Source organism: Myotis lucifugus, unplaced genomic scaffold (genome assembly GCF_000147115.1).
Source record: "Myotis lucifugus unplaced genomic scaffold, Myoluc2.0 scaffold_23, whole genome shotgun sequence".
Lineage (NCBI taxonomy): Eukaryota > Metazoa > Chordata > Mammalia > Chiroptera > Vespertilionidae > Myotis > Myotis lucifugus.
The window spans coordinates 2,111,953-2,136,812 of record NW_005871071.1 but is presented as its reverse complement, the minus strand read 5'-3'; the positions used below and the strand labels follow the sequence as shown (position 1 = coordinate 2,136,812).

General features: G+C 37.5%; 1 protein-coding gene across 7 annotated transcripts in view; it reads right to left on the bottom strand.

Moving 5' to 3' along the window:
* Positions 1-24,860, bottom strand: part of ZNF280D (zinc finger protein 280D) — a 118,313-nt gene that overhangs the window by 68,764 nt on the left and 24,689 nt on the right. For all 7 annotated transcript variants that reach the window (XM_023751614.1, XM_023751613.1, XM_023751616.1 and 4 more), the window contains 4 exons: positions 15,915-16,064; positions 11,498-11,563; positions 11,258-11,397; positions 2,616-2,733 (listed from right to left, as the gene is read on the bottom strand). In XM_023751614.1, the coding sequence (XP_023607382.1) occupies positions 2,616-2,733; positions 11,258-11,397; positions 11,498-11,563; positions 15,915-16,064 (474 nt within the window). The remainder of the gene's footprint in view (positions 1-2,615; positions 2,734-11,257; positions 11,398-11,497; positions 11,564-15,914; positions 16,065-24,860) is intronic.

Below are 24,860 nucleotides of genomic sequence, written 5' to 3'. Positions count from 1 at the left end.
ATAAAAAATATGAACAATAAAATGGCAATTAGTACAAATCTATCAGTAATTGACTCTAAAAAAACAAAATAAACAAACAAGCAGAACAGATACAGAGAACATTTTGACGATTACCAGAGGGTCCTGGGGTTGGGTGTAAGGGTGAAAAAGGTGAAGGGGTTAAAAAGTACAAATTCGTTATTACAGAATAGTCATGAGGATATAAAGTACAGCATAGGGAATATAGCCAATAATATTCTAAGAACTATGTATGGTGTTAGATGGGTGCAAGATTTATTGGGATGATCACTTAGTCAGTTATGTAATGTCTAATCACTGGGGTGTACACCTGAAACTAATATAATAATGTCAAGTATAATTGAAAAATAATAATGATTTAAAATTGGAAAGAAAAAAAAGAAATATTCCAGGCTCTGTCACTGACTAGCTATATGTATTCTTGGCTTATTTAATTAACTTCTCTGAGACTCAGTTTCCTCTTTTGTTATTATACCTCGTTTTACAAAGCTGTTTTAACATAAAATAAGATAGTGCATTTAAAGCACCCAACACAATAGCTGAAAGCATTCAGTAATGAATGATAGATATAATCATTACTAAAAAAATATTTCAGATCTTTGGAAGAAAAAAATTATTCTAGTAGATTCACCTATCTGCTTTTTAATAAGGGGAAACAGGTCAGAAAAATAAGCCATTATATTAATTGGCTCCTCTGTTTCATCCTTTGAGATAACATAAAAATGATTTTTTTTTTCCATCTTCAAAGCAGATAATTACTAATGGCTATACTATGGGGACCTGGGAAAGATTTTGTTATCACTGTAGCATTCTCGTAAGATGCTCAGGTTACTTGAAAAGCCAATGAGTACTGGTATTTTGGATTAAGCATCTGATTATATAACAGGATGAACAATAGAAATAAAACTGTTTTACTTCAAAAATGTTTTTAACATAAGAAATAAAATCCCTCTGCATTTAAGAGTTTTAAATTCTGACCATTTAACTTATTTATCTCTGTTGTCTTTGGTTTATGTTGTTTCCTATACTCAACAGCCCTTTCTCTGTCAGTAAAAATCCTATTCTCATTCAAGATCAATTTCAAATCTAATCTCCAGCATTCGTGTGATCACCTGACAGTGGTCAGTTAATCATGCTACTGAACACACGGCACATATTATCATTCACAGCAACTATCTGTTGTCAAGTCCTTTAAAGTTCATAATGCATTTTCAAATTTTATCTTATTTGTACTTCAAAAAGCTCTGACTAAAATAGAGCAAAAATTAAAAAATTATCTCCAAATGGCTGATTCCTCATCTAGAGAATGCACTAAATAAGAAAAATAAAAGTTCCATTTTAATAATATGAGAAAACTAAAGTGTAAAGACTTGATAAAGACTACAAAAATCTCAAGACTAACATCTCTAAATCATCCTACTTATTGCTCAGGCTGAAGTCTTTCTCTCTGCAGTAGGAAACTTAAAGAGTAAGTGCCACTGTCCTTACTGCAAGAAGTTTCAAGAATTCAGACTTTTCCTATGAATAAAGTCCATGTGTTTTGTAAAACCTGACTTAAGACCACTATTTTTTTCTCCATGTTTCTTTTGGTTCCTACCTATTTTTTATTTTTATGGATTGACTTGAGAAAGAGACAGAGGGGGGAGGAGAAAGGGGGAGAAGGAGGGGAAGAGAGAGAGGGAGAAGAGAGGAAGAAGGAGAGAGAGAGAGAAAAAGAGAGAGGTTTGTTGTTCCACTTATTTATGAATACATTGGTTGATTCTTGTATGTGCCCCAACAGGGGATCCAATCTGCAATCTTGGCATATTGGGACAAAGCTCTAACTAACTGAGTATCCGGCCAAAGCTGGTTCCTACCTATTTTAAAAATTAGATTTCTACAAGTGTCACAAGTAAGTGATACCCAAAGAAGTGAATATCAAATAAATGTTGTTAGAAAATAATTTTTAAAAAGTCCCAAAAATCTTGTGTATCTCTATTTAGTCAAATATTTGTAATATTTCAAAATTGCTAATATACAAAGCTTTGATTACAGGTAATTTTCAATTTTATAAAATTTTTTCATAGCAAACTATTTTATATTGTAGGTTAATGAAGAGCTTTGTTATTAGTATACAATCAAAGAACTTTAACTCTTCTTCAATAGGGACATTTCATTACTCCTTCAAAGGGCATTTAGTGAATACTAATTATATACAAATTTATTATAACCACTTTATAATAGTACTCTATAACCATACGTATCATATGTAAATCATTAAATTAGTAGAAAGATACTAAGCTACTAAGTACTTCTTTTAACAGAGTATTCAGGTTATCAGAGGACTTCTCTAACTTATGGAAATTATTTTCAGCGTATGTTTAGTTTATCAGAGGACTTCTCTAACTTATGGAAATTATTTTCAGCGTATGTTTAGTGCAAGTAAGAACAATCTCAAAGTCAATTAGACGACCCAAGAAAGGCATGCAAGATTAGCACCACTCTACTTTACTATATAAAAAAACTTAACATGAAGACAAAGACTTCAGAAAGTCTATTTCACATGCATATTCACCAAGTTTCTTCTTGTAATTTTTTTAAAAAATACTAAAACCAACCTGTTATAGAAAGTGTCGGTCCCCCTTGGTAATGTGATAATCCTGTATCCTGGGTCAAGTCAAACAGCAACTCTGTAGAATTACTAGATGCAACTCGTGATGAGTTTGTTATGTAACCCTGTTAAAATATTTCAGAGGAGTATTACATTTATTCAACACAGTTATAATTATTCTGTTTCATACTTTTATAAAAGTAAATTTAACTGCAATATTATAAGACTAACCTTTGATGACTCAATTACTTTTGCAATCCGGAACCACTGGCTCCTAACTGCTCCCCGCCTGCCTGCCTGCCTGCCTGCCTGATGCCTCTAACTGCTCCCCTGCCGGCCTGATCACCCCTAACTGCTCTCCCATGCCGGCCTGATCCCCTGAATGCCTAACTGCTCTCCCATGCTGGCCTGATCTCCCTAACTGCTCTCCCCTCCTGGCCTGATGACCCTAACTGCCTAACTGCCGCTTTCTCCCTTCTCCCTTCTGCCTTCTCCCACAGTTGCGGCCTTCTGCCTTCTCCTGCAGCATCTGCAAAAGGGACCGCGGCGACAGACTGGCCGTCGGCCCTCACAGTTGTAGCGGCTGCCGGCCCTCAGAAGGATGTCCAGAAGGACATCCAGTCTAATTAGCATATTACCCTTATATTAGTATAGATGGTATGAGTTTTAGAATCATCTTTATTGGAAAAATGTATAAGCCAAAGATTAGGAAGAGAAAGAATGGGTTCTTCACTCTTCCCACCATCCCACAGAAACCTATGCTGGGCCAGGTAATCTCCCATCTCACAGGGTAAAGACAAAAGCTGCCTGATCGGCAAAGTGAACAAATAAGAAAACCTGGCAGACAGGATTTACAATGAAAGTTGTTTAAAAGAATGATCTAGGCCAGCTGGAGACCTTACGGGTCAAGGGAAGTTCCAGCCTTTTCATGAGGATGGTCCCAGTAAGCAGAACGATCTCAAGAAGAGTAAAAAGTATGAGATGAATCATGTGATAAAGTATAAGGCAGTATAAATTTACATTAACGCACATATGTTTAGTATAACTAATTATGAAAAGTGTGGTCTATATAATTTAGAGATATATACTCCAATACTATTATATATTAAATATACTGATACACACAATATATTCGAACGCTATTTATAAAAGATCATCATTGAGGAGAATAAACTCTGTGACTTCTGGATCATTCTACACATCATAAGATTTAACATGCAAAAGCTTTAAGATTAGCAATGCTTAAAAATCTAAAGGGGCCCTAGAAGTTTGGCTCAGTGGATAGAGGGTCCCAGGTTCGAATCTAGCCAAGGGCACATGCCCAGGTTGTGGGCTAGATACCTCCCCCAGTAGGGGGCATGTAGGAGGCAGCCAATCAATGATTCTCTCATCACTGATGTTTCTATCTCTCTATTTCTCTCCCTTCCTTTCTGAAATCAATTAAAAAAAAAACAACTAAAGGGAAAAAGTCACTTTAAGAATGGGCAAAGGACATAAACTGAAACACTTCAAAAGCAAAATACAGCCTGGCTGGTGTGGCTCAGAGGTTGAGCATCAACCTATGAACCAGGAGGTTATGGTTCCATTCCCGGTCAGAGCACATGCCTGGGTTGCGGGCTCGATCTCCAGTGTGAGCCATGTAGGAGGCAGCTGATGGTGATTCTCTCCCATCATTGATGTTTCTATTTCTCTCTCCCTCTCCTTTCCTCTCCCTGGAAATCAATAAAAACATATATTTTTTTAAAAAGCAAAATACAAATGACCAATACATAACAAAAAACTTTTTTCCAATTTACTAGTCAAATAAATGCAAATAACGACAATGGTAACTTTTAAGTACTGAACTGGCATTGTTTTAAAGATGATAACATCAAGACACTGGGGGGGCGGGGAGGGCAAGTGCCAGGGGGTAGGTGAGGCCGGGAGGTCAATGGGGGGGAAAAAAAGGAGACATATGTACTACTCTTGTAATACCTTAAACAATAAAATAAAAAATATGTATAATAAAATTAATTATTAATTAATATACATTTCAAAAAGTAAAAATAAAAAATAAAGATGATAATATTGAAAACAAAAAGTATCAAGGTCATGAAAGACAAAGAGTCAGTAACTGCAGAAAACGATGAGGAGACTAAGAAGAAATAACTAACTGCTATAACTACCTATGATCCTGACTAGGACCTTGGGAATGAAAACTGACATTAACAGAAAAACTGGTAAATTCAAATAAGGTCTGCAGTTAGTTAATGTTGACTACTTGATTATGATAAGAGAGATGTTAGCGTTAGGGTAAACTGGGTTAGGGGTATATGGAATTCTTTTTTTTTTTTAATGAAACTTTGTATTTATTTCCCTATAAGTCCAATATTCATTTGAAATCAATTTAACATTTAAAAATTAAAAATGATAACATTTTAATAGCAAAAATATTTAAATGCAAATAAATAGTAAATGTTATTACTTTTTAATTTTTGCAAATAAAGGCAATGGCAATCTATATGTCCAACAATGGCAGAATGGCTTAAAAAAATTAAAGAACAAACTTTCTTTTTTTTTTTTTAAATATATTTTATTGATTTTTTACAGAGAGGAAGGGAGAGAGATAGAGAGTTAGAAACATCGATGAGAGAGAAACATCGACCAGCTGCCTCCTGCACATCTCCCACTGGGGATGTGCCCGCAACCCAGGTACATGCCCTTGACCGGAATCGAACCTGGGACCTTTCAGTCCGCAGGCCGACGCTCTATCCACTGAGCCAAACCGGTTTCGGCTAAAGAACAAACTTTCATACAACCACTAAGATCATATTTTTTAGAAGAATCCAAAGAATATTCAAAGTAGAATGTTCAGTGAGAAAAGAGGAATACGTGTCTGTATTCACCATTTGGTTCTGATTTGATATACTCTATACTATCTGAGGAGGAAAATATTCCAAATACATGTCTCTTTCTAAACTTTCCTCCCCCAAATAAACATTATTTAAAGTAAAAACATAAAAGTTTGTTTTATGCTAATAAATTGAGGAATAACTACATTTTTAAAATTTTGTTTTGCTACCAACTTTTCTATTGACATGGGTTTGTTAAGAAATTATGAAAACAAATGGGTGAAGGGAGTCAAAGGTAAAAAATTCCACCCATAAAATAAGTCTTAGCAATGTAATTTACAGCATTGTAACCACAGTTAAAAATAGCCCTGGCCATTGTGGCTCAGTGGTAGAGCGTCTGCCTGCTCACCAAAGGGTCTCGGGTTTGATTGATGCTCGAGGGAACCTTCCTCAGTTGCAGGTTTGTTCCCTGGCCCTGGTTGGGGCACCTCCTGGAGGCAACCAATTGATGTGTCTCTCTCAAATCCATGTTTCTCTCCCAGCCTCCTCCTTCCTTTCTACTCTCTAGAAATCAATGGGAAAAGTATCCTCAGGTGAGGATTAACAAAATAACAATAATAACAACATACTGAATATTTGAAAGTTGCTAAGATATTAAAATTTCTTATTAAAAAAAACTCCATACATATGGTGATAGTTGTTAACTAGACTTACTATGGTTATCATTTTGCAATATATACAAATAATCAAATCTTTATGTTGTACACCGAAAATTCATATATTGTCAATTATACCCCAATAAAATTAATTAAGAAAAAGAAATGGGTCTTTCTTATCACAGCCTGTACACATTGCAAATCTGTGACTACATAAATGATGGCTGTTGTTTTAAAAAAAGTTATGGAAACAGGTATTGAAGTAACCCAAACCACCCTTAGTATTTGAGGCCTAACAGGAAGATAGCTGCATTTGAGCTTTACCATATAGTATTTAAAAAATCAATAATGCCATAGTCATATGATTTAACTGTAACCAACCACAATCTCAATTCAAGATAAATATTTTCTCCAAATATTTGCCCTTCAAAAAATGGAAAATATTCACTTGCATTTTCTAAAATAGTACTTTAACAGAAATATAAAGTTAATACTGATAACACTTTCTTAGGGGACAACTCTGGTTAATTACCACAATTTCAGAGCCCAGGTTTCATGTCATTCAACATTAACTGATTAAAATAATTCGGCAACAGGGAATTTTAATATCTTATAAAATAGTTTGGAAAGATATCAAATACAACAGTAAGGCATTAGACTGGGATTAAGAAGACCTATACATTTATTTATGAAACCTTGGGCAAGAAACTTCTGAGCTTCAAGTTAGTCACCTTTCAAATTTAAATGCACTTTAAATATACTTGCATTGCACAGTACATATATGTTTCAAATGTACTTGAAATTCACAGTGCATGTATGAATTAAATCAAGTACTTGACTAATAAAGACCAAATATTATACACCATTCTATAAATTTATAGACTGACTATAGTTATGTCAGTCTGATATAGCCCCAACTTCTTATTGCTGGGGTTGAATTAGAACCCAGGTCTGATTACAAAGCCTATGCCCTTAGGCTATAACACACTGACTTTATAGGTGATAATAGACCCCTGCTATCTAAAGGAGATGCTGAAGTACAGAGATATTCCATGAAAAAGTAAACAAACAAAAACATGACATAAAATAAAAAACTATAATTTATTAAAAAGTTGCTTCCAAAATTCAGAGTAAATTCCCTTAAAGTGGATTCTCAATTCATTCCAGACTACATCTGTCATTCTTAACTTTAACTGCACATTAGAATCACTTGGGAGAGTTGTTTAAAATGCATCATTTCAGGACCCACCCAGACCAATTGGTAAAATCTCTCCTTTAAATATTCTCCAAGATTGGGAAACACCAATTGAGGTGCTTTGATTTAAAAACTATGCCCATATAAATAAAACACTGTAATTTAGAAAGTTTTAGTTTCTAACTTTTATAAAACCAAAGATACCACCCCAAACTTTGTTTTTTTTCTGTCTGAGTCCAATGCTGGAAAGATTTCTCTAGCAAACTGAATTAAATAACTAAGTTTCTTTTTTTGGTTTTCTATTCTCCAAATGCCAAACAGCTTACGATAAGCATTAGAAAACTACTGACTTAATGTGATTCCAACTAATAGCAAATAATCTTTATATTTTGGATAGCTTTCCATCTATAGTAGCATTCAATATAGCCTACGGAACCTTAGAAGCCAAAATTGAGAGTTAGTAGTTCGGGTAAAATCTCTCATTTTAGAAATAAAGAAAATGAGGCTCAGAGAGGTTTGACAATTGTTAAGAGCAAAGCAAAATCAGCAGTCAAATCTCTTGCTGCAATCTAAGTCTTTTAAATACTAATTCAGGGCTCATTTCACTATTAATCATTACTTCAGAATGCTAAAACCACAGAAAAGAATTCGCAAAGGGGGAGGAGGGAGTTGGTGGGAGGTAGGTGTCTGCCCAAACATATTCTTATTTTTTATGATATATAACATCTTCAAAATATAAATGGAAGTTGCATTTATTTAGCCATAGTTTTAAAAGGCTGTAGTCTTCCTTTTCATTTTTATGTAGGCTAAAATTAAATTTAATAACTCTTCTATAAAAGATACCACCTCAAAATATCAATTTTTAGTGCCAAGAGGTAGGTAAATTACCTTATAGTAATAAGATATAAAATACAGAAAAAAATAAACTATTAGTACTAAAAATATTTGGATTCAATTGTGGTGGTAAGCCTGATTATTTGCAAGAAAATTATAGGTGTTTTGGTAGTTGTTTCCCTTACTGCCAAAAGAACATAAGAAAAATTTACTATTTCTCTAAGGCCAATGTCAAATAGCTTATTATAAACATGAAAAAAAAAACAGAGTTAATTTGATTTTAACTTATAGCAAAGACTCTATATTTTGGGTAACTTTTTGTGTTAATACTCTAACTCCTTGGTTTCAGGACCGCTTTACACATTTAACAATTACTGAAGACCCAAAAGAGTTTTTTATTCAGGTGGGACATATTCACTAATATTTGCCATATTAGAAATTAAAACAGAAAAATTTAAAAATATGTATTAATTTTATTTTAAACTATAATAAACCCATGGTAGATTAACATAAGTAATTTTTATGACTATCTTGAAAATAAAAAAAAATTAAAGAGTAGCAAATCTCTTTAGTGTCTAGCTTAATCAAAACCTGCTATAGTCTCATATCTACTTCTGCTTTTAATTTGCTAGGAAATGTTTGGTTGAAAAATATAAAGAAAATCTGGCTTTATAAATATATATAGTTGAAAGGGGGAGTATTTTAATAGCACTTTAGGATAACTGTAAGTGCACTTCTTTAATACTACACCAAAACTCAACAGTTGGTATTTTCTTAAAGGTTTGTTGGAATGCAAAATCTTACTCCTTATCACTAAACTTTGTACTTTGTTACATTAAAATCTATTAGTCTATCTTATACTTTGAAAGGATCTTTCTTTCAGGCATAATTTTGTAACATCATGCATTGGTTATATGGAAAATACTGGCTTCTTTGAATTATGCAGATCGTCCAAATCTTGACAGAGTTCAGTATACAGTAACAAAAAAATCTTAATTATTAATACTACCCATCAGAAAAGTCTTTAAGTACTGGGAAGCTGTCAAGATCATGGTAGCAGATACAAGTTTTCAAAAATTCTAATTTTTGCTTGAAAGCTCAAATTTTACTCTTCACAGAAATACTATCAGCGGTTTTCCTACGTGACAGGTGCCTTTTTCAATTTTTTGGAGATGTTTGCCAAATAACCAAGATTAAGTAACTCATTGTGTGTGGTGAACAGACTCAAAAGTGGCCTCCATGACCCCTCCGCTCTGGTATTCATGTTCTATGTGATTCCCTTTTAGTGCAGGCAAGACATGTTACTTGCTTCTAACCAAAAGAATACAGCAAAGGTGACAAGATACACAATTTTTGTATGTGATCACATTATATAAGATTTTAATGCCACCCTGTTAAGGATTCTCTTTCTCTTTCGGACTTTGAGGAAGCAAAAGCCATGTTGGGAAGACCCACCTGAAAAAAAGCCAGCCAAAAGCCAGTAAAATACTGAGACTCTCAGTATGACAACCCTTAAGGAACAAGTGCTGCCAATACCATGAGAACTTAGAAACAGATACTTCCCCAGCTGAGCTTCAGATGAGACTTCAACCTCAGATCCCACACCTTGGATGTAGCCTTGTGAGATCTTGAAGCAGAGGATCTAGCTAAGCCATGAACTGACTACTAACGCACAAAAAGTATGAGATAAGAAATGTGTGTGGTTTTAAACCACATGTTTATGGTAACATTTCTACACAAAAATAAATAATACACCATGGGTTGTCAGTCATTCTTTCAAGTGAAAATGTTCTTCTGTTTTTAAAAAGTGGGTAGTTTAGCTTACAATTCAATACACAAGTGATTTTCCTCAAAATATATCATACTTCAGACACAGAAGTGCTTTATGCATACTACCCATTTCACTACACAAAATATTTTTTAAAGACACATATTCAAAATTAGAATTAACAAAGTATTTCAATACTTCCTCAGGTAAATTGAGTATGACTGTAATATTTTTTACTGTGAATGCATGGTGGTGACTAATACAAAAACTACTAGGACAGCTTGATACCACTGTCTTGAGGCACAAGCAGTTTACTCACCGTTGCTTTTATAAGTGCAAATGTCAACATGGTGAAAAGGTAAATAGTGTCTTTGTATTATTATTACAATAAATGTCAACATAGTGAAAAAGGCAAATAGTGTCTTTCTATTTTTGTGATAATAGTGTTGATTTTCAAACTCATGAAAGAATCTCAGAAGAAACTCCAGGGCCTGAAAATTGCACTTTGAAAATGGTCACACGAAAGCAATGCTACCATTTTTTTTTTTAACATGTAAGCGCCATGGCAGTCACCAGTGACTGATACTATACTTTCCATCTGGAAGACAAAACAGGCTGGGCGCTTAATGTGTTAAAGTATACATTTATGTACAACATATATATAAATACACATGAACTGTGGGTTAGTCTGAGTAAAATTCCAAATCTATCATTTGCCAGCTCTGTGGCACTAGTGAATTATTGAACCTCTGTGAGCCTCAATTTCCTCAAATATAAAATAGGGTAACAATAGTGCCTACATCACAGGATATTTAAGAATTAAATCAGATTAACTTACATATTATATATATATATGTCATTTAGCACAAAGCCTTACACATATTAACAGTTCAATAAATTTTAACTATTACCATTAACTAGTACTTTTTGTTGAGGTTTTTTTTTTTAATACTATAAAGGTACGTTTTCAGAATAAAAAGCTATGATAGGCTCTCAATAATTTTCCCAATTAAGAATGAAGAATACTTGGTGCATTTTATAATCTTAGACAGTTTGCCATTATGCAATATTCATTACTGATTATACTTTTATTCATGTTTTGATAGCACAGTTTTTAATACTGTACCTATTTAATTTAATCATATTACTAAGAAACAGGTTGGGTAGTTAGTTCCTGCAGTTATTGCTTTGGGTACTGGTTGAGCTCTTAATGGTGACATTTTCTGAGCTCTTAATGGTGACATTTTCTGACGCTGATAATGCTTCTACCCATGCTAGTTCAGAATTTTAATTGGGTATTGTTGACATTTATAAATAATATCCAATGTATACCTGAGCTGACTGTGTAGTTTCAGAAACACTTACAGGTTTAGACAAAGGCTGAACAATAACAGAATTATCTGAAGATCTAGATTCAGGATGAAAATTTACTGGCGAGGCAGCCACTGGATTTGATGTTGGGTTCGTGTAGTGTTGACTTGTAGGCTTGAATGCAGCAGTAATACCTGTATTTCAAAATTACACAATATATTAAATATATTTCTATATAATCAATGATATCAAAATACTTCTCTTTAAAATTAAAAGAGTAAAATAATACTGTACCCCGACTGAGTGCGCCATTCTTTATTCCTCTTGAATATGAGCTGGGGTTTACTCTATTTAAAATATCTGAAAAAAATTGAATTTATTTTAAAATTCATTTGTTTGAATGAAATATATATTAAGATAGTAGAAATCATGAATTGAAAACAAATAGATTCCTGGAAGAAGTTATAAGTTATCACTATTTTAAAATACAGTTAAACTTATTTATTTATTTATTTACTAAAGGGACAAGATTACAAGCTTTAATTGTTGCATAGTATTAGAACAACCTTTTAAACTATAACTCAAAATCCAAAGGCCAAAAATAAAAAATTGATAAATCTGACTATATAAGTCAAACCTTTTACATGGCAAAGAAATATTCCACATTATTAATATACAACTTATAATTGAAGTATATCTCTTTCTTTGAGTGATGATAGGGTTGTATATACACTCAGGTTCCTATTACTCAAAATCAAAATCTTGTCCAAGCTCCATATCCCATTCACATCCCTAAAAGCTTTGAAGTGACCTTTTGAGGGATCTCATTGGATTATCTGCACCATTACTCTTGATTTCTGAAAGGGAAACTATCAGAGACTACAAACTAAAATGAACCTACAGTTTACCAGAGTATCTTATAACTTAAGGAGTTTCAAATCTACCACTATAGCAGAAGTCAATGTGAGTCTAATATGACTTTCAGGATCAGTTTAAACTTCCTTATTCTTACATGCATATAAACTCTGTAACTCTTAGGTTACTCAATAATCAAACTAAAATTTGGAAGAGTGGGTTTTGCCTAAAATTGTTGGTTAGAAAAAGGTAAAAGCACAAACACTCCAAATATCATTAAAATGTCCTTTTCTTCCATCCCAGTAAAAAATAACCAGATCTCATAAAATAATCCTATAAAGTAAGGGACCACACAGAAGTAGGGTTATTATCTGATAATGACAATGTAGTGTCTATAACTAAGCACTACATATGTCTTATTGAATAAACAACTCTGCTCCAATAACTTAACACCATTTTCATTCTGAAATTCATGATTAAGTATTTACCAAACCAACGAAGAACTATTATTAAAGTACTTTTTAGTGGTTGTATTCTACAAAACACAGATTTTCCCCTTCTTTCTGGTAATTCTATGTAAACATTCAAACCATATTCCATGTTAACATTTTATGGCCTACACATAACCAACAATACAATCATTTAAATTCTGTATCTTAACAATTCAGAAAAGAAATTCTACTGGGGGTCAATCTCCTTTTTGACATAATTATTTTAAAACTAGAGGCCCGGTGCACGAATTCGTGCACCACTGGGGTTCCTCAGCCTGGCCTGCGGGATCGGGCAGAAACTGGCTCTCCGACATCCCCCGAGGGCTCCTGGATTGTGAAAGGGCGCAGGCCAGGCTAAGGGACCCCACTGGTGCACGATCGGGGCTGGAGAGGGACACAGGAGGTTGGCCAGCCAGGGAGGGACCACAGGAGGGCTCCAGTGTGTGTCTGGCCTGTCTCGCTCAGCCCCAATCAGTCAGACCCCAGCAGCAAGCTAACCTACAGGTAAGAGCAACTACCCCCTGGTGGTCAGTGCACGTCATAGCAAGCAGTTGAGCGGCCTTAGCATATCATTAACATATTACGCTTTGATTGGTTGAACGGACAACCGGACGACCTGACACAGCATATTAGGCTTTTATTATATAGGACTAGAGGCCCGGTGCACAAAAATTTGTGCACTGGGGAGGGGGGGTCCCCCAGCCCGGCCTGTGCCCTCTCGCAGTCTGGGACCCCTCAGGAGATAACGACCTGCTGGCTTAGGCCTGCTTCCGGGTGGCAGAGGGCAGGCCCAATTCCTAAGTGCAGCCCCTGGTCAGGCTCAGAGCAAGGCCAATTGGGGTATTGGGGCTCCGTACCCTGTCATGCACAGAGCAGGGCCGATCAGGGGGTTGAGGAGCTCCCCGCTGTCACTCACAGAATAGGGCCGATAGGGGAGTTGGGGCACCGCCCCCTGTCACACACAGAGCAGGGCGGATCAGGGGGTTGGGGTGCTGCACCCTGTCACACTCAGGGCAGGGCCGATGGAGAGGTTATGGCTCTACCCTGTCACACACAGAGCAGGGCCCGTGGGGGGGGAGGGGGTTGGGGCACCGCACCCTGTCACACACAGAGCAGGGCCGATCAGGGGGTTGGTGCGCTGCACCCTGTCAAACACAGAGCCGCAGGGCAATCAGGGGGTTGGGGAGCTCCCCCCTATCAGGCACAGAGCAGGGGCAGATAGGGAGGTTGTGGCCCCACCCCCTGTAACACACAGAGCCGCAGGGCAATCAGGGGGGTTTGGGCGCTGCCCCCTGTCACGCTGATCCCGGTGCCGGGAGCCTCACTGCTCAGCTGATCCCGGTGTTGGGAGGCATATTACCCTTTTACTATATAGAATAGAGGCCTGGTGCACGGGTGGGAGCCAGCTGGTTTGCCCTGAAGGGTGTCCTGGATCAGGGTGGGGGTCCCCACTGGGGTGCCTGGCCAGTCTGGGTGAGGGGCTGAGGGCTGTTTTCCGGAAGCGAGTGACTGAAGCTTCCAACCTCCTTGTTTTCTTTTTTTTTTTTTTTTATTCTGGGCCAGCTTTAGCTCTGAGGCCTCGCTGCTGAAAACATCGATACAAAGTTTCGGTCTGCCTGGCTTTCAGTCCAGCTGGTTTCTGGAGTTTTGTTTATCTTCTTATTTGCAACAAGTACATAGTTGCTTAGAGTTGTAGCCAAGTGAGGCGGGGAACGTTGGAGTCCGCAGTCACTGAAGCAAGTAGGCCTCCCTGCTCGCTTCAGTGCATGGCTGCCGTCCGCCATCTTGGCTGACAGTTAATTTGCATATACTCACTGATTAGCCAATGAAAAGGGTAGCGGTCGTACGCTAATTACCATGTTTCTCTTTTATTAGTGTAGACTAGTATACACTATTCTAGTTGAACACTGTTAAATCATGTTCAATTAGTATAAAATCAACTTGAATCTTAACTGTCATGTTTTCAATAAGAGAATTTCAATAACAATTTTACAATATCGTAATATTCCAGTATAAAATAATCACAATTACTAGAAACAATAATTAAAGAGAATATATAATTATGTTCTACTATCATCAACAAGTATCATTCAGTTTATAATCAAAGTGGCACTCCAATTAGAACCTCCATGAGAGATTATTAATGTGCCAGAGGAAGTGGTATTGAGAATTCAATTGTTATTATCCCTCTGATAAAACTGAATAAAAGTGCCCCTTACAAGTTTAGGGGCAACAGAAGAAAGTATCAGGCTTTCCAAATATTTTAAAGTAAACTCTTTTTTTTTTTTAAGGGCAAAGAGCAAGGGATTCTTTTTAAAAAATACCTGCATTTTTATTGATTTTAGAGACAGAGGACGGGAGAGGGGAAGAGGGATAAAAATATGGATGGGCTGCCACCTGCACACCCCTACTGGGGATCTTGCAATCCAGGCATATACCCTTACCAGGAATCGAACCAGTGACCACTCAATGCATGGGACAACACTTTTTCCCCTGAATTACACCGGCAGGGCTAAAGTAGCCTCTTAATCACACTTTTAAGCACTATCTTGGTAAGAAAATCTAACATTCATACATTACTTCTCTACACTTCTATATATTTTTGAGCGATTATTTTAAAAGGTGTTATTGCTCTTTGCTTGAACATTATAACAAGGTCAAATCCAATTAACTCTAACTGAAATCTAGTATCTACAAAGGTATCAAGATGTTCTGTTAAAAAACCATAAAGATTTAAGTTTTAACTAACTGCTATGTCATCCAAATATAGTAGCTGTAGACAGTGCCCTTCTCTTTCATGAATATAAATGCAAGTTGCTGGAAAATGGATGTGATCAGAAGCAACTATTAGCATACAGGCCAGAGAATGCAATCATTCACTGCCCATACATTTTGTATCTATGAATGGATGACACTGCGATAAGGCAGTTGCCTAGAATTGAGACCCCCTATCTAAGAATAACACAAACTTATTTAGTACATTCTGACATTTTAAACAAAGTATTCTAAACCCTTTTTTCCCTCTACTTCTGAGTTTAAGTGAAAAAAAAAGAATACATATATAAATAGAAAATTTAGCTCCATAAAAATGATGATTTCTAATAATAAAAGACCTCCAATGTCACCAGCTAATCTTAGTCCATTTCTTTTACTCAGATCTGATATTTTAACCTAACTCCTCCCTCAAGTACCCAATTACATCCCCACCCTGTTCCTAAAAGTCTTACTTATCTCCCACCCAATCTTTCATTCCCAACTCTTTACAGAGAAGCAAGGACGTAAGTACCTCCTAAGCCAGTTTGTAAATTTTTTCCATTAGAAACAGTATTTTATAAAACGTGGCTTCACTAAAAATAAATGCTTACTTGAAATTGCTGGTTTTGAACTTGATATCTCTCCAACAAAGATCGGCTCATCATCATCATCATCATCCTCAACCTCTTTTACTTTCTTCTGCCAGGGTTCCAACTCTTCTTCTTCACATTCCATAAAGAGTTCTGCCATTTTTGACTTACCTAATTTTCAAAAGGAAAGCAAACCTTATTTTCAAAAAGAAAAATACATTTTTAATACATAGTATACTTAGGATCTACTTTAATAATCCTAGTAGCAATTTCTGAATTGATATTTGTAGTTAGTACATGGTAGCAATAGTGAGAAACTCAGAACTCATTCTCTTAGATGTTAGATAACTAGATAGATACATAGGTAGATAGAGATAGAAATAGGTAATGGCTGACTAGTTATTTACAGTGGACTGAAAATTTAGATACAATCTAAGTGAGTTTCAGTCATATGCCTGGAATATGAGTATATCTACAAAAATGATTTCACTTAATCATTATCTGAAAAAAGAATATTAACAAAAAGGAGATAAACTAAGAATAAGAGGCAATAGAGGCAATAGGCGGGGTTCTCTCTCTCAGGAGCATGCTCACACCTTTCCCTTCCTTCTCTCCTTCCCCGACCAAGCATGTAACCTTTACCTTTCTCTCTCCTAAGCTCCACTGGCCTTTCTTTTGCCTCTGTAACTTGTTTCCTAACACCATTTCTTCTGCGGTTCACTTCTACCTCTGTGACTATCTGCATAAACTTTTGCTTATAATTTGAAAAAATGAGGCAATAAGTGGGAAATATACTACAAAAACTGAACCAAATTTAGGAATGCCAGGCATAGATAGAGCAAAACAGGAATGAGGTGCTAGACAAAAATAGGGAACAAAATGAGGCTTATTCCATGCAGGGCAAATTTCTCACCTGAAGATACAGACCAAAGAGCATATAGTAAATAACAACAATCCTAGATGTTCTGACCAAACACTGAGTCCCCAGGAAGCACTTTAGTGCCTTGCTCTTACATGGATAGACAACCAATAAGCACCATTAATTTCAGGAAAACCTCCTGTTTTTCAGACCAAAGTCAATAAAACAGATAAAAGAATCCTAAGGAAAAGAGGCAATGCAGATAACAAGAAAAATATTAGAAAAAATATATAATTAGCATATTTAGAGATAAAAGACAAGAAAGAATATTATAAAAAATAATATTCAGAAAACAAAATATAAGATTAAGAATATGATCATCAAAATTTTTCAACTCAGTTTAAAAAATACTGAAACCAAGAGCTGGTTCTTTTGAAAGCATAAACAAGATTGATCAACTTTTAGCCAGACTCATCAAGAAACAAAGAGCGGACCCAAATAAGTAAAATCCAAAATGAAAGCGGTGAAGTAACAACTGACATCACAGAAATACAAAGGATTATAGGAAAATACTATGAGCAACTATATGCCAACAAGCTGGACAATGTGGATGAAATGGACAAATTTCTTAAAAAAAAACAATCTTCCCAAACTAAATCAAGAAGCAGCAGAAAACCTGAATAGGCCAATAAAAACTGAGGAAATAGAAGCAATAATCAAAAAACTCCCAGCAAACAAAAGCCCTCATCAAAACGGCTTCAGGGGGAAGTTTTACCAAACATTCAAAGAAGAACTAACACCTATCCTCCTCACACTATTCCCAAAAAATCCAGGAGGAAAGAATACTTTCAACCTCTTTTTCTGAGGCCAGCATAAAGACACTAGAAAAAAAGAGAATTAAAGGCCAATATCCCTGATGAACATAGATGCTAAAATCCTCAACAAAATATTAGCAAATGAGGAGGAGAAACCAAGGTGGCGGCATAGGTAAACACCGGAGTTTGCTGCCTTGAACAACCACTTCAAAAATACAACTAAAAGACGGAACGGACATCATCCAGAACCACAGGAAGGCTGGCTGAGTGGAAGTTCTACAACTAGGAGGAAAGAGAAAAGCATACCGAGGCTCAGAGGAGGCGCAGTGCTGAAGTAAAATACTAAGGTGCGGAGTGCATGCGGAGCGGGCTGGCAGCTGAGGGCGCGGTTGTCGTTTTCAATCGGGAGGGAGTCTCAGGATCTGAGCTCCAGTTCCGGGCGAGTCTCTAGGGACCCAGACTCATACGGGAGAAGCGGGACTGTCTGGCATCGCTCAGAACCCTAGGGCAGCTTTCTCTCCGTGGGGCTTGCAGCGATTACTGGGACACTGAGAAGCAGAGCCTCTGAGGGCAAGACTGAGAGCAGCCATAATTGCTAATCCCGCCCTGTTGATCCCGTGGGACCGGCCCCGCCCAAGCCCTGCAGGGAGACTTTTGCTGGATAGCCTCAGGCAAAGGCTAGATTAGCACCTCCCTAGAGATCCAGGAGCCAGGAAGCCCAGAAGTCAGAGTGGGACCATCCAGTTTGCAGCTCCGTGGAACCATAAAAGACACACTCAGGGGGCAGACTCAGTGAGCACCAAAGCCCCATCTAAGCAAGTCTAGCCCCAGAGGGGTGTCTCCAGCACAGAAGTTCTCCCACTGCAGACACAGCTGATTCTCACAGCCAATTGGCCTGGAGGTCAACTCCTCACAGTGATAACTACAACAATCAAGGCTTAACTACAACAAGACTGTGCACAAAGCCCACAAGGGGGTGCACCAAGAGTGTCTACCTCAGGTAATTGGGACACTTAGCACAGAAAGGCACTCTATCGACACAGCGAAGCATAAAAAATGCCGAGACAAAGAAACAGGACACAAACGACAGAATTGGAGGAAAGCAAACTGTTGGATATAGAGTTCAAAACCACACTTTTAAGGTCTTTAAAGAACTGTCTAGAAGCCGCCGATAAATTTAATAAGGCCCTCAAAAAGACTGGTGAGACTGCCGATAAATGCAGTGAGATCTTCAAGAAGACTGGTGAGACCCTCGATGTTGTGATAAAGAACCAACTAGAAATTAAGCATACACTGACTGAAATAAAGAATATTATACAGACACCCAACAGCAGACCAGAGGGTCGCAAGAATCAAGTCAAAGATTTGAAATACGAAGAAGCAAAAAACACCCAACCAGAAAAGCAAAATGAAAAAAGAATCCAAAAATACGAAGATAGTGTAAGGAGCCTCTGGGACAGCTTCAAGCGTACCAACATCAGAATTATAGGGGTACCAGAAGAAGAGAGAGAGCAAGATATTGAAAACCTATTTGAAGAAATAATGACAGAAAACTTCCCCTACCTGGTGAAAGAAATAGACTTACAACTCCAGGAAGCACAGAGAACCCCAAACAAAAGGACTCCAAAGAGGACCACACCAAGACACATCATAATTAAAATGCCAAGAGCAAAAGACAAAGAGAGAATCCTAAAAGCAGCAAGAGAAAGAAAATCAGTTACCTACAAGGGAGTACTCATACGACTGTCAGCTGATTTCTCAACAGAAACTTTGCAGGCCAGAAGGGAGTGGCAAGATATATTCAAAGTGATGAATACCAAGAACCTACAACCAAGACTACTTTATCCAGCAAAGCTATCATTCAGAATTGAAGGTCAGATAAAGAGCTTCACAGATAAGAAAAAGCTAAAGGAGTTCATCACCACCAAACCAGTATTATATGAAATGCTGAAAGGTATCCTTTAAGAAGAGGAGGAAGAAGAAGGTGGTAAAGATACAAATTATGAACAACAAATACACATCTATCAACAAGTGAATCTAAAAACCAAGTGAATAAATAATCTGATGAACAGTATGAACTGGTGATTATAATAGAATCAGGGACATAGAAAGGGAATGTACTGACTATTCTTGGGGGGGGGGAAGGGGTGTGGGGGTGAGTGAAGAGATTAGACAATAATCGTGCACCTATGGATGAGGACAGTGGGTGGGGAGTGAGGGCGGAGGGTGGGTTGGAACTGGGTGGAGGGGAGTTATGGTGGGAAAAAAGAGTAATGTAATAATCTGAACAATAAAGATTTAATTTAAAAAAAATAAAAATAAAACCATTCTTATAAATGGATAAAAAACATATTAGCAAATGAGATCCAGTGATATATTAAAAAGATCACACCATGACCAAGTGGGATTTATTCCAGGGATGCAACTATGGTAAAATATTCGCAAATCAAAAGAACTAACCCTGGAGATCCAAGATGGTGGCCAACAGCATGGCAGTGAGGGAGATAGTGTAGGAGTGAGTGAGAGAGCGAAAGGGGAATGTGTGGATGTGCGGGGAATGTGTGTATGTGTGAGTGAGGGACAGTTATATTCCACAGGGCTGTCGGGGACTGGCAGACCAGGCTCCCCTGGCCGGACAGCCTCTACTACCGCTGAAATCCTTCCCGGGAAGCCGGCTCTACCACAGAGACTTCACCATCTGAAGGGGAGAGCAACTGTGATCGGAAGCCCTGCCTTACCTTCACCGGGGGAAGACCTTGAATACCACCTGGGACCCTACAGCCACACTGGCCAGGGACCAGCTATGAACCCACGAACACCAAGACTCCAGCCTGCCTGGCTGCAGGTACCTAAAAAGTTTGTCCAGGGGAGACAAGGTGGAGGCCAAATAGGCAGATGGGTCCTGTACCTTCTGACAGAGCCGATAGAAGAAACAGCTGAGTCGAGTAACATCCACCCAGAACTGGTGAATTAAACACAGCTGGTGAGGCAATCTGTAGACAGAAAGGTCAGAGATCGCCTGGAGAGAGGTGGGTACGGAGATCTGGGCTGGAGGAAGAGACGCACACAGCTGGGACTAAAGTTTCAGAGGGAGACTGTGCTGCACCAAATCCTCATCCCTTGGGGTCAGTGTAGCCCTGGAATGTGGTAAGGGGTCCATAGGGCTGCTAGCAGTGGGGGACTCTAGATCTAAGCTGTGGGAGGCTGTACCCAGAAAGGCAACCTAAAGTTCTACACTGGTCACACAGTGTCGAAGGGAGAAAGACGCGAGGAGGCAGCATGGTTGCTCTGTCTTTATAATCTTCTTGCTTTTATTTGCTAAACCCAGTGCATAGGACAGGGGTGGGCAAACTTTTTGACTCGAGGGCCACAATGGGTTCTTAAACTGGACAGGAGGGCCGGAACAAAAGCATGGATGGAGTGTTTGTGTGAACTAATATAAATTCAAAGTAAACATCATTACATAAAAGGGTAAGGTCTTTTTTTTTTTTTTTAGTTTTATTCATTTCAAACGGGCTGGATCCAGCCCGCGGGCCGTAGTTTTGCCCACGGCTGGCATAGGATCTTTCAATTAAAAACACTCACTGAGACTTCAGGGGACGGTGGTTTTTGTGGAAACTGGGGAGCAGAATAGAGATGATAAGGAAGCCAGCTCTGGGACAGCCCATCCCTCCAACCCTGAACAGACATTTTTCTCCTAAAGACCAGGCTCCTCCTAGCAGCAGAGCTGCACCCAGTCTTGAGCACGGCAGGGAAAGGAAGATTCTAAATACCCCCAGGGAGCCCTGGGGGACTGGGTTGAGGGGCCATTTGGTCCTGAAAACTAATACAGAAACACTGCCACCTAAGGTCCATGTCAGAAACAGACACTTGTGTAAATATGACTGAAAGCTGGCGGAAAAACAAAGTGGGCAGATTGATTCATACCAAGGTTGTGGCGTATGACACAGAGCAGCGGTGGATCAATGGGAAATTCAACACTGTGCTGACTACCTGACAGGAAACACAGAACAGTGGAAAGGGGTGTTAAGCCATGCCCCATGGGACACTGAAGCTACGCTGAAGTGAACAAACTTCACTTCTTCACTTTTTCATTTTTTATCTTTTACTTAAGAAACCAAAAATTTTTTTTTCACTTTATAAATTATTATTATTTATTATTATTTTTTAACTTTCTTTAATTTTTATTTTTTTGGATTAGTGTTCTACATTCTACTTTTATTCATTTTTTATCATTATTTTTATCTCAATTTTTTTCCTTAAGCCAACACTTCCTCACTTTTCCCTTTCTCATCCTTTCTCATCTCCTGCTCCTGCTTTAGTTTTTCTCTATCCTTTCTTTTTACTCCTTGTTAAAAATTGATCTTTATCTGCTTTATTGACACATTAATATTAAAGTAGTCGCTCTTGGCCTACTCATATATCTAATTTCCTCTCCGCTGCTCCACGTCCATGCACACTTTTCTCTTTCTTTGCTAGCCAATTTTTTTTCTTTTTTTTCCTTTCTTTCTTGTTGTTTGTCTGTTTTTTGTTGTTGTTTGTTTTATGCTTTTTTTCCTCTCCTCGCTTGTTCTCTTCGATTAATAGCTTAATTAGTTTCTATCATCAACTCAGATCTATCTGCTCTCTATTCTCCTTTTCCAAAAATAGATGAATACATAGATAGAAAGATTAAAGGGGAAATTTATATATATTATATTTCCTTTTACATATATTTTTAATATATATTTTAAAATTATTTTTCTCAATTATTATTTTCTACTTTTTTTGAGTATTTTGTTTTTTACTTCTTATACACTCTTTCTCTTTCTACCTCCTCTATACTGAATCGTGGCCATTTCCCCATTCATTCAATTCCTTTACCTTACCATCTGGAAATAAGCTCTGCCTCTTCAGATTCAGCTTCCCTCCTTCTTTAATGGGTTTTGTTTGCATTTTTTGTATTAGTTGTCAGTTTTTTTGGAGTTTTCTCCCCATATACATATTTTTTTCTTCCCCTTCTTTTTTCTTTTTCTTTTCTTTCTTACCTTTTTTCCTTTTCTCAATATCATTTTTGCTCTCTTTCCTGTCCCCTAATTCTCTTTTATCTGGTGGTCACCTTTATTTGGGGTTATTGGTATCATGAATACATTCGTGTTTCGTGCCCTCTGTGTTGTGTCTTGTCTAGTTGTACTTTGTGGCTTTAAGTCAACGTGGTAGAGAGTGAACCACATAACCAGACAACCTGAGAGGAGCAAAAATGGGGAGACAAAGAAATAGCCCCAATATGAAAGAAAAGGAGGAATCACTGGAAAAGGAAGTAAACGCAATGGAGGCAAGCAATTTGTCAGAGAAATAATTCAGAGCAATGGTCATAAGGACGCTGAAAAGGATGGAAAACAAATTCAACAACATATGTAAGAACCAAGAGGAAATGAAGAAAAACCAAGAAGAAACGAAGAATGACATACTTGCAATAAACAACACAATAGAAAGCATCAACAGTAGACTAGAAGAAGTGGACATCACAAAAAAAGAGAACTACAGGCCAATATCCTTGATGAACATAGATGCTAAAATCCTCAACAAAATTCTAGCAAATCGGATCCAGCATTACATCAGAAAGATCATACACCATGACAAAGTAGGATTTATTCCGGGGATGCAAGGATGGTATAATATCCGCAAATCAATAAATGTGATACATCACATAAACAAACTGAGACAAAAATCACAGTATCAATCTATGCAAAAAAAAGCATTTGACAAAATCCAACACCCTTTCTTGATAAAAACTCTCAGCAAAGTGGGAATAGAGGGACCCTACCTCAACATAATAAAAGCCTTATATGACAAACCTACAGCCAACGTCATACTCAATGGGCAAAACTAAAACCATTTCCCCTAAGAACAGGAACAAGACAGGAATGCCCACTTTCACCACTCCTGTTCGATATAGTACTAGAAGTGCTAGCCATAGCAATCAGTCAAGAAGAAGAAATAAACGGCATCCAAATTGGAAAAGAAGCCCTAACCGGTTTGGCTCAGTGGATAGAGCATCGGCCTGCAGACTCACGGGTCCCAGGTTTGATTCCGGTCAAGGGCATGAACCTTGGTTGCGGGCACATCCCCAGTGGGGAGTGTGCAGGAGGCAGCTGATCGATGTTTCTCTCTCATCGATGTTTCTAACTCTCTATCCCTCTCCCTTCTTCTCTGTAAGAAATCAATAAAATATATTAAAAAAAAATTGGAAAAGAAGTAAAAATGTCCTTATTTGCAGATGACATGATACTGTACAGAGAAAAACCCCAATTACTCCATCAAAAAACTACTAGACTTAATAAATGAATTTGGCAATGTAGCAGAATACAAAATTAACACCCAGAAATCTATGGAATTTTTATACACCAACAGTGAACTCACAGAAAAAGAAACTAAAAAAATCAATCCCATTTACCATTGTACCAAAATAATTAAAATACCTAGGAATAAACTTAACTAAGGAGGTAAGAGACCTGTACTCGGAAAACTACAGGACATTGAAAAAGGAGATAGAGGAAGACATAAACAAATGGAACATACTGTGTTTATGAATTGGTAGAATCAACATCATTAAAATATCCATACTACCCAAAGCAATCTCCAGATTCAATGCAATCCCCACTAAAATACCAATGGAATATTTCAAAGACCTAGAACAAATTCTCCAAAAATTCATCTGGAATTTAAAAAAAGACCCCGAAGAGCCACAGCAATCCTGAGAAAAAAGAACAAAGTTGGAGGGACCACAATACCAGATATCACGCTACCAGGTGTTCCGTGAATAATGTGGATTTTGTAATCAAAGAAAACACGGTAATTTCAAGAGAAACATCAAAAGTGCTTTATTCAAAGTAATGTCCATCACTAGCTACACATTTCCCCCATCTTTCAGGTAATTTGTGGATACCGTCCCAATAGAACTTTTCTGTTTTGTGGCAAACCATTCAGAGACCCAATTTTCCACTTCTTCATACGTTTGAAGTGCTGCTCAGAAAGTGCGTGTGCCATCGATCGGAACAAGTGGTCATCTGAATGAGCAAGTTGTGGTGAATATGATGGGTGGGTTAATACTTCCCAGGAAGATCTTTTAACATGTCTTTAACTGGTTTTGAAGTGTGTGATGGTGTGTTATCATGAAGCAACAACTTTTACCATTTGCAACAACATGGATGGAACTGGAGAGCATTATGCTAAGCGAAATAAGTCAGTTGGAGAAGATAAATATCACAGGATCTCATTCATATGTGGGATACAATGAACAACATAATTTGA